This window comes from Microtus ochrogaster, chromosome 4 (assembly GCF_000317375.1).
Source record: "Microtus ochrogaster isolate Prairie Vole_2 chromosome 4, MicOch1.0, whole genome shotgun sequence".
NCBI classification, from domain to species: domain Eukaryota; kingdom Metazoa; phylum Chordata; class Mammalia; order Rodentia; family Cricetidae; genus Microtus; species Microtus ochrogaster.
The window spans coordinates 27,649,253-27,660,041 of NC_022011.1; the positions used below are offsets into that span (position 1 = coordinate 27,649,253).

The 10,789-nt window shown below is 52.1% G+C and overlaps 1 protein-coding gene across 3 annotated transcripts in view; it reads right to left on the reverse strand.

The window, feature by feature from the left end:
* The window catches only part of Meak7 (MTOR associated protein, eak-7 homolog), a 16,007-nt gene extending 5,432 nt beyond the window's left edge, over nt 1-10,575 (reverse strand). Inside the window, exons 1-5 of one of the 3 annotated variants that reach the window (XM_026778877.1) lie at nt 10,520-10,575; nt 6,442-6,610; nt 3,723-3,953; nt 2,706-2,850; nt 993-1,421 (exon numbers count right to left, since the gene is read on the reverse strand). In XM_026778877.1, the coding sequence (XP_026634678.1) occupies nt 993-1,421; nt 2,706-2,850; nt 3,723-3,953; nt 6,442-6,588 (952 nt within the window). In that variant the 5' untranslated portion in view covers nt 6,589-6,610; nt 10,520-10,575. Of the gene's footprint in view, nt 1-992; nt 1,422-2,705; nt 2,851-3,722; nt 3,954-6,441; nt 6,611-7,474; nt 9,183-10,420; nt 10,484-10,519 lie in introns of those variants that run through there. The other 2 variants (XM_026778878.1, XM_005345756.2) reach the window with 2 other exon arrangements.
* Between the last annotated feature and the right edge of the window lie 214 nt (nt 10,576-10,789).

Genomic DNA, 10,789 nt, shown 5'->3' on the forward strand with positions numbered 1-10,789 from the left:
ATAAATAAATAAATAAATAAATAAATAAATAAATAAATAAATAAATAAATATGTGTGTATGCATGTTTTGCCTACATGATATGTGTGCATCCCATGTGTACCCAGTGCCCCCAGGGGCCAGAAGAGGGCACCAGATCCCCTGGAACTGGAGTTACAGTTGTAAGCCATCATGTGGGTGCCGGGAATCAAACCAGCACCCTCTGCAAGAGCAGCCAGTGCTCTAACCTCTGAGCCGTTTCTCCAACCTCACTACTTCTTAACCCACCAGATGTAGATGAGCAGCCGTCACCTTCTCCCGCCACCCTGCCTGGCCCACCATGATGAACTGTACCCACCGCAAACTGTGACACAGCCTCCCTATCTCTGGCTGCTCTTGTAAGGTAGTTGGTCAAGCAACAAAAATAAGTGTCCTACACTAAGAGAGACTTACATAGATCTAATCTACATGGGAAGTAGAAAAAGACAAGATCTCTGGAGTAAATTGGGAGCATGGGGACCTTGGGGGAGGGTTGAAGGGGGGAGGAGAGAGGCAGTGAGGAGAGCAGAGAAAAATGTAGAACTCAATAAAAATCAATAAAAAAATTATAAAAAAAAATTAGTGTCCTAGCTTCCTGTCTGTTGCTGTGCTAAGACTTGGACCATAAGCAACATAGGGAAAGGGCACTACTGGGCTCGTAATTCTAGGTAAATGGCTCACCATTTTGGGGAAGTCGAGGCAAGAACTCAGGCAGCTAGGCACACCAGAACCGCAGTCACAGCAGAGGGAAAAGACTACATCGGCAATGTCCACTCTTTCTCATCCTGCTTTCTTTACGTCTGTATAGTTTAGGACCAGCCCACAAAATGATGCTAGCAACAGTAGGTGAGTCTTCCCACGTCAATCAACAACCCGCTCTGGATAACGTCTTAGACTCTCCACCCGGGGATTCTAGGCTGTGTCAAGGTGACAGTGCTTACCAGCACAGCCCCTACTACGGTCTTGAAAGTCTTACCTTGAAACTGAGGCTTGACCTCCCAAGAACGGGAGGCAAAGCCACCGAAGACATAGCCATCCCTGTCCTCGAGGACAACCAGGCAGGGCCCTTGGTGTGTGATGCGGCTGCACAGCTGGGAAAAGCTCTGTCCGTGGAGCTGTGTGGAGAAGAGCAGCCGCCAGCGGTGCTGCTGATCTGTGGCCAGGTGGGAGTTGAGGTAGATGACCGGCAGCACGTCCAGGATGCTCTCAAACGGCTGCCCCTTATCCACGTGGCGCTCGGGGACCAGTGGGGAAAGGTCCACGGATGAGTTCAGGAGGCGAAGGCCCCGATGGATGACCACGCTCAGAAACAGGCCCACGTGAGGGACATGGAACACCCAGTCCTCAATCACAGCTTGGTCGCAGACCTGGTCCAGGCACTGAGGCCCCCGAAACTTATGGCCATCTATGGAAAGGGACAGCAATAGTCAGCCCACTATGTGACCTGACAGCAGCCATCTAAGCCTGCCATAACCGATTTAAGAACCAGTCACACGTGGCTGTGAACTAGGCATGTCGTAAGTCTAACGAGCACTCCCAATTTCAAACACCCGGAATGAAATCTTACTGCAAAATACTGCAATATTCACACTAATGGATTAGAAGCATATTTTGGATATATTAGCAAAACTCATGTCTCTGTTCCTTTGTATGATTTTGTTTTATTTATCTATTTATTTATTTATTTTTGGTTTTTAGAGTCAGGGTTTCTCTGTGTAACAGCTCTAGCTGTCATGGATCTTGCTTTGTAGACCAGGCTGACTTTGAACTGGCAGAGATCCGCCTGCCTTTGCCTCCCAAGTGCTGGAGTTAAAGGCATGCACCACCACACCCAGTGGTAAAGTTGAATTTCCAACCCCCAAGTCTGGTGGCTCTCAAGTGCCTATAACTCCAGCTCCAGAAGATCTGACGCCCTCTTCTGGTCTCTGTAGACACCCACATGCATGTGCACACATACATAAAACTAAATATATGGTAAACTGAAAGGAACCACTGAGCTGAATGACAACAAAAGCAGCACATGGCAACCTCTGGGTGCAGCTATGGAGCCACATAACAGCAACAAACACCTCCACTGAAGCGGGGAGACCTCAGGTTAGCCATTTAAACCTCAAGAAACAACGGGGGCTAAGGAGATGGCTTGGTTGGTCAAGTACCTGCCAAGCAAATCTGAAAACTTGAGTTCAGATCCCCGGCTGTATCTAACCTCAGCACCAGTGAGCAGAGGCAGAGACAGGTGGATCCCTGGGGTTTCTGGACCATCAGCCTAGCCAATTGACGGGCCCCAGGTCAGTGAGAGACTGCCTCAAAAAATAAGATGGAAGCCGCCTGATACAGACATGTATACACTGTAAGCACTACGGTTCAGATAGGAAGGGATCCTGGTGGTCTGGAGCCAAGGAATACCATTAAGTCACTGTATCACACACACACACACACACACCAATAAATCTTTTTTAAAATCAACAAAAATATTGAGACCCTTTCTACTAGACCAAGAAAGACAGATTTCAGGCACTGAAACCAAAGGAGGAAGTGTGATGTCACAATGGCATCTGCACAAGGACATCCCATAGCAATCACAGAGCCAGGGAGACAGGCACACACCACAGCAGATCTTCCCTGGGAGGCGACTGTGGCAACCCCACCACGCCAAGGTCCGAATTGCAGAGGACAGTCCAACACTTGCCTTGAAACTTCATCTCTGAGAGCAGTTGGGCAGCCATGGCCTGCACACTGTTGGGGGACACTGTGGATTTCCTCCCAGTCCAGCCTCGAAGTTCATGCCGGTGGGTCAGCACGTGCACCACAGAGGTCACCAGTTCCTCTGTGAACTGGGAGATACTTCGCCGTTAGAGCCAAGCCCTCCCCAACCCACTCCCAGTGCATCATTGTGAAGATGTTTATCCTTTCAGGACCAACCACTGTGGACCACAGCATGGACACGCCCCTATTTCATGTAGCTATTCATGTTTTCTTTTTCTTTTCTTAGCATCTCATGTAGCCCAAACTGTCCCCAAAACTTAGAGAGAGTGGTTCATATGGCCAAGACTGGCCTTAAACTTACTGTGTAGCTGAGGATGACCTTGAACTTCTGATCCTCCTGCCTCTACCTGCCAAGTGGTGGGATTACAGATGTGGGCCACTATACCTGTTGTATGAGCTGCTGGGGATGGAACCATGGGCTTTGTGGATGTTACATGAAAATCCTACCAAGTGATAATACATCCCTAGCCCTCTTCCCCTTTCTGTTAAATTCCAACACAGGGTCTTACCAAGGTGCCTAGGCTGGCCTTTGACCCTCTTGAGTAGCTGGGATGTCAGGCTTATGCCCCCAGGCCTAGTTATCATTTTTTTTCTTTAAATTTTATTCATGTATGTATTTTATGTATGAGTGTTCTGTCTGCATCTATGCCTGCAGGCCAGAAAAGGGCATCAGATCTCGTTACAGATGGTTGTGAGGCACCCTGTGGTTGCTGGGAATGGAAGCCAGTGCTCTTAGACACTGAGCCATCTCTCCAGGCCCTGGAGTTCATTCTCCTAATAACACACTTAGTTCTCCTGAAAGTTTGCCAAAACTAGTTCAAGAGCTCCGGATCAACCAAGCTGTTGTATGGGCTCAGGCCTCTGAGGCCGGCCAGCATCACGATGCCATCATGACCTAAGCCCCTATCCCAAGTCCCCCGCCAGCACACCAAGTGTCTACCTTCTGGACGTCTCTGGCCGTCACAGGACCCTCTGCAGTTACGATCATTTTCATAACCATGCGGCCCTTCTCCTCGAAGCTGCCTTTCAACAGGTGGGACAGGAACACTGTGAACTGCTCCCGGGAGACATTCCTCTTGCCCCCTTGTGCCTTGTGGATGGCCTTGACCCTCCACATGCCTTTGTATAGTCTGGTGACCATCACCGGAGGAAGAGCCTCCTTGACGTGGCTCTGTTGGGGACAGACAGAAGAGCTCTAAGGCAGGGTTCACGGGAAAACAAGCTCAGGACAAGCCCAACCACTGCTCCACAGAGGCCACCTGAAGCTGCATAACCTTCTGATGACCCCACAGTACCATCTCCCCAACCAGAGGCTCCCAAAGTGTACCAGCTCAGGCTGGGGTGGAGCTCAGTGGGAGAGAGCTCACCGCCATGTGAAAGGCCCAGGGTTTGATCTCTAGTAGTGAGGGGGCAAAAAAAGCCAGGCAGTGGTGGTGTACATCTTTAATCCCAGTGCTTAGGAAGCAGAGGCTGGCAGATCTCTGAGTTCAAGGCCAGCCTGGTCTACATAGTGAGTTCCAGGACAGCCAGGGCTACACAAAGAAATCCTACCTCAGAAAGCTAATTAATTTATTGATTAAATAAAAAGAAAAAAATCCAAAGCACTCCAGTTCATCGAGCCCATCAGATAAGATATTTCCTGACTGGTCATTGCCTGCCCCTCCCACTCCAGTCTTCCCAGGCCAGACTTGTCCTTCCTGCCTCTGCTCCTCACTCTGCTTAGGGCCCCATGTTCATCTATTCTTGTGGCTGCAGCACCTGTCTGAGCTCACGAATGTGTGGGCCACGCCTGTGGGGAGCCGGTGTGGTCTCTGCATTGGGCCGCTATGCACTAGCTAGCTCTTACTCCTGCCAGGCTTCAAACTACTTTTCCATCTTTATTCTCTTTTGCAGAGCCGCAGAGGGCACCCAGAGCCTCATCCAGGCCAGGTAGCACTCTCCCGCTGAGCTACAGCACCGGCCATTAGACCAACCGCTCCTAAGACCTTAACATTCGGCAAATGGCTGGAGCCGTCAAATCTGTTTAGACCCACAGGTTACAAAGAAGTGGAGAGGGAGTGTTTCCCACTCAGGGCAGGGTCAGGGCTGGATCCCCCAACAGCTCAGGGCACCCCTAGCCTGCCCCTACCGAATGCTGCCATTGCTGCCAGGCTCATCCCTCACACGTGGAGAGGGTGGTCCTCAAAGTGCTGAGCCCAGAAGCCACGACTGCCCCCCCCCACAAAGAGCCAAGCCTCACAGCAACTTGCCACCGTGTACCTCGATAACTGACATAGGCTTGACTGATCTCTGCTCCAGCTGCATGCATGTGCGGCTGCACCTCAGTCGCCCACATAGTCCCATGCACCGGTGCAGCTGATTGGCTGAACTTGACAGCGGATCCTTGGAGCCCCCATCCGCTGCCTTCTCCGTGCTCTGTGGAGCAGCGGTTCTCAGCCCTCCTAATGCTGCGACCCTCTAATACAGTTCTGGTTGTGGTGACCCCCAAACATAAAATTATTCTCATTGCTACTTCAAAACTGTAACTTTGCTAATGTTGTGGATCATAATGCAAGTATCTGTTTCCTGACGGTCTTAGGTGACACCTGTGACGGGGTCCTTTGACACCCCCAAAGGGGCTGTGACCCATAGGTTGAGAACTGCTGCCCTAGAAGATGAAGCTTTAAAACGGTTTCATAGACTACACCCATGCTCAGTCTCTGGGAGTAAGCTTATGTTTGCTTATGCCCACTTTCTGAGGAGCAGGGCAGTCGCCCTGAGGACATGGTCACTTCTCACTTCTTCATTGAGACTCTGGTACTGAGCGGGAAATGCCACGAAACTCCCTGGTGTCAAGAGCACATTCTAGAGGCCACCGACAGCTGGGGCATCAAGCATGGCTCTAGACCGCCACCCAGAGGAGGCAGCTGCTCCTCCTCCTGATGTCACGCCAAGTTATAAATAGCCTGAATGCTGTCCGAGCACAGGCTATTCCAAGTTCCCTCTCCCCTTGCTTCCACCTTCCCTCTGACCCTTCTTCCTGTTTTCTGAGACAAGGCCTCACTATGTAGGCTCAGCAATCCTCCCATCAGCCTCCTGGGTGTGTGGACTACAGGCACACACAGCCAGGCCTGGCATCAGCTCCTTGATTTAGGCCATATAAGACACTGCATTTTTGCACCAGCGCTCGGAGGGCTGAGGGCAGAGAGCCACTGTCAGTTCAAGGCCAGCCTGGGCTATACAGTGGATTCCAGGCTAGACCAGCTATGGCTATACAGCAAGACTCTGTCTCAAAAAACAGAGTGTCGGGGCTGGAGAGATGGCTCAGAGGTTAAGAGCACTGCCTGCTCTTCCAAAGGTCCTGAGTTCAATTCCCAGCAACCACATGGTGGCTCACAACCATCTGTAACGGAGTCTGGTGCCCTCTTCTGGCCTGCAGGCATACACATAGACAGAATATTGTATACATAATAAATAAATAAATAAATAAATAAATAAATAAATAAATAAATAAATAAAAAAACAGAGTGTGGGTGCTGTTCATACATGGCCCATGGCTGCTTTCTACCCTGCAAGGACAGAGCTGTGACATAGTCGTGGAATAGATAATGTCAAAGCCAGCTTGTTAGTGCTTAGCGCACCTACAGACCCCAAATCCCCTACCACACAGTCGCTCTTGCCTTTAGCGCCTCCAGAGAGAACGTCCCCGCGGCCGAGCCACCTTTATTAAATGACAGGACATCAAACAGCCTATCCACCTCAGCCTGCTCCTCGGGCAGGAACTTGGAACCCATTTTCTGGCTCGACAGGCTCTTGGCATTTCCCATCTTGCCTGGTCTCTGGAGCTCTCTGCAGATCGGGAAGGGAGAAAAGTTACAACGTGAGATCACTGAAATACTGAAAACCCATGGTAGCGAATGACCCACTCACTGAAAAACACAGTTAAAGTCCTTTTGATGGGGATTCTGGTCTGATGCGGTATAAACTAGCAGCTGCCACAAGCGAAGCCCGAAGGCCCCAACCTGACCCCTCAAGTCAGCTAAAGCAGCCTGAACTCATTTAAAATCACACTACTGAGACCTGGTATAATGGCACAGTCCATAATCCTAACATTCAGGAGACTGGAGCACGGGTGGTGGTACCCAGGAGCTTGCGGCCATAACTGGCTATGTAGTAATGTATCAATACCTCACTCCTTTTCATAGCTGAATAATATGCCACTGTGTGGACATACCACATTTTGGTCACCAGTCACCAACCGGCAGGCACCTGGCTGCTTCCACTGTGTGGCTATAACAGGCAGTAATCCTATGTACTTGGGTCCCGCTCTGCAGGTTTCCGTACTCCGCCCACAGGCTTCAAGCCTCAGACACAGGACAGTGGGACTCTTGATGTTCCAAGGAGCTGCCACCTTGTTCTCCAATTACACTCCCACCAGTCCAGCACAAGGTTCCACATCCCTGCCCACCTTTGTTCTTTGCTGTCTTTTTTTTTCAGGGGGTCAGGGGCCCTGCTCTTGACAGCTTCCATGTTACCAAGTTTCCCCAGAAGACACGTCCCGCCCCAGAGGGCTCACCAGAGCACTGCCCACAGAAGCGGGCTGGAAAGGGGGTTCACTCAGCCCACCTCATACAGACACAACAATCCATCTAAAGAGACTCAGCAGCAAGTCCAGGCTGCACCCCACAGCCAGGAGCACAAGGCTGGCCTCACCTAAGCAGACAGCAGCACAGCTGAGCCCCGTCCCTCCAGGGACACAGCCTGTGCGGTCATACCACGAAGACCCCTGGGATTGCAACTCTAAGCAGCAACCAGCCACTCAGGCTGTCAGTCTCTCCAGTTGAGTTCTGAAGGAGAGAGGGGGTGACGGCCAGACACAGTGTCACATTGTCTAGGGGAAGGTACAGAGTCCTGAGCTCAGGAGGGGGACAGTGAAGAACAGTGTGCTTCAAAACAGCTAGAAGGGTGGACTTCGGATGTCCAGGCAACAGCTAGGCCAGTCACCCAGGCTTGGAAGTACAGGGAAAGAGACATTGCTTCTGCAGTTCATTGAAGGCATCCGACTATGGGGAACCACGTGCGGACCACGGTGAAGTGACCTTAGGCAGGGTTTGAACAATGACAATGAAAAATGCCAATACAGGCCCAGGCCTAGGGTCAGAGCTGCAGACCAGGGTTGTAGGGAGGGTTCAGAATGGACTCCAAGCTGTCCTGAGTGGTGTGGGGAGGACTCTATGGGAAGGGACAGTTCAGGGGCTCGGTGTCTTAATTTCCAACTGAGAAGCAAGAGTACAGAAGGGCTGGAGCGTAACTAGGAAGGAGGAAATGGTTGGTGGTCATGGAGGTGGGGAGAGGCCAACACCGGGTCATGTGCAGATGCGCATGGTGCCTGTTCCTGCCCTGCACAGGGAGGCTGAATGATGCCTCTGCTGCAGACCTGTGGGCCACAGGAGAGCCCTGCCTCTTGAGACAGCAGGGGGGGGGGGTGGCTACCAGCTGATACACACGAAACTCGCCAGGTGCATAAGGCTGAGACGCCCCACCAGGACATCACCTGTGGCTACACCAGTGTTCTCGGTTTTAGTTCTCTGCTTACCAGAGGCGCACGTGTGTGTGGATTTACCAAGTCTCCATAAGCCTTGCCACTGTTTCGCCCTGCAGCCTCCTCAAGCCCACCCTGACCTAGAGGAGCCCCATAGCCAACATCACCTGTCCCACTGTGCACGGCCTGCCCCTGCTCAGTGACATCATCTACATAACCACGGCCTGACAGCATAAAGCCACAGTGGGGACCCAACTTACTGAGAAAGTAATTGCTAAGCACCCAGCCTTGAACAGAAAACAAGCAGGGTTTGAACAGAAAACAACCCAGGGGCAGCATGGGATAGGGCCAGATGCCAGGACAGAGCCAGAGCAGCTGCTCTGTGGCGAAGGGGGGAGTGGCTGCATGGTAAGAGGGGGCAGCCTGCGGGGGAAGGGCAGGTCTAAAGCCCACAGCTCAGGAAGACTGGGGAGGGATCTTGAGACTACAGCTCTATGCCCTGTACCGCCCCAGCTAATACAGCTAGAAGGCAGCCTGTCTCCTCCCTCAACTGAAGCAAGAATGGTTCTCAGGCTCCACGCTGTCCCCCACAAGCTCTGTCATGTGGCCAGAAATCTGTCAGTTTCCAGGAGAAAGGTCTTTGATGTGTCCAAGTAGCAATGCAGTCAGAGGCAGGTTCTGTCTAGTGTCCAAGACCTCTATGGGAACACGTGGGTACACGGGACACCCTTCCTCTGTCAACTTTTATCCACCCTTCGTAGGTGAAGGCGCCTCAGTTACGTGAGGTCAATTGCGCAGTGAGTATGAGCCTTGTAACCCAGAAGGGACATTTGACGAGGGTAAAAGCCATTTTTCTTATATTTAAAAAAAAAAAAAAAAGGTCTGTGGTGGGGTGTGGGGGAGAGGGGGATGCTCACATCCACTGGGCAGAGGCCAGGGACACTTCTGAACACCTTACAGGGCACAGAACCTCCTCACACCACAAAGCATCCAGCCATGGCTCGATGAGAATGTAGGGCAGGGACCGAACGAGGGGCCCCCTGAAGGTCACCTATAATCACAGCCCTGGCCATCCTCCACACAGGGCCAGAGCTCTGCAGGCACAAACTGAGCAAAAGTGACCCACCGAACACTTGTTCCATAACAAGGTGCACATGACCGCTTTCCCACCTGGGGACAATCACCGGGCAAGCCTTTGCCTGCCCAGAGTTTAAGTGCCCTAAGCCCACCAGTGCACTTCCTTAAACAATCCAATTTCAGCAACAGCCCATCCTCCATACTCCACCATCCTTATTAGCTAATCAGGTCCTTTCTCCTCCCCCAACCAGGTGACCCATTCCCAGAGGAGGCCAGCCTCTCCCCAGCTGTGAAATCCCATCACCATGTCACTATTCCAGGACCTTGAGAGGAGTATGCCCTGCTGAGCTTTAAGAAGCTCAGGTGAATCATTTAAAATTAAGGCGTCAGCTGGGCGGTGGTGGCGCACGCCTTTAATCCCAGCACTCGGGAGGCAGAGGCAGGCGGATCTCTGTGAATTCGAGACCAGCCTGGTCTACAAGAGCTAGTTCCAGGACAGGCTCCAAAACCACAGAGAAACCCTGTCTCGAAAAACCTAAATAAATAAATAAATAAAATAAATTAAGGCATCAGACTGAATGAAGCCATCCAGAGTACCTGGTCCGGTGGCCAAAAACAGACACTGATGGCCCCACAATACTAGAAGGGGACTCCTTAAACTTGCCCTAAAGCACGGGATAGCTTCTTTGCAGCCCCAGGTTCCTGGTGGCAGGCGGAGGCTCTTCCCATAAGGCCTCCAAGGGATCATGGCCCTCTGGTTCCTAGGGTCAATGTCCACCACCCCTTCTGAGCAGCCATATCAAGTCCATGTTTGAATCCTGGAGCCCACTGGGGCCTCTGAGGCTGGCCACTCTCCTTCCAGCCCAGCCTCCCGCAAGGATACAGACCGGGCCACCTCCCTCGCCTCTCCCTAACTGGGATTTGAGCTCGGCTCTGAAGGAACTCCTCGGTTTTCTTGGAAAATAAGGCAGGCCCACAGCCTCCTGAGCACGCCCAGCTTCACCCTTCCCAGGCGCTGCTTCTCCGACAGTAGCTCTGACCGAGGGAAGGTTCCTTGGGGGCTTGCTGAGGCCGCCCTGCAGGTCTTCCTTCCTTGAGCTACACCTAGCTTCCCCCAGAGTTCCCAATCTCCAGCTCACCAGCCTTGGCTCACGGGGACCGAGCTCCTTCCGGTGTGTCCATAGCGCCAGGCTTGCACTGGTCGCCCAACCCATCCCCTAGCAACAGCGCTAACGAACGGTCGTGAGCACCAATTGGGGAAAGTCAATTCAGAGGCGGAGCCCGGTAAAAAGCTCAACCAATGGAGTGGTAGTCTTGGAGCGGTGAACTTGAGTCTGAGAGGAGGAGCACCTGGGGTTGGGGGGGTGACACAGCGGCCAGTGATCTAAGAAGGCGGCGGGGGCGGGGGC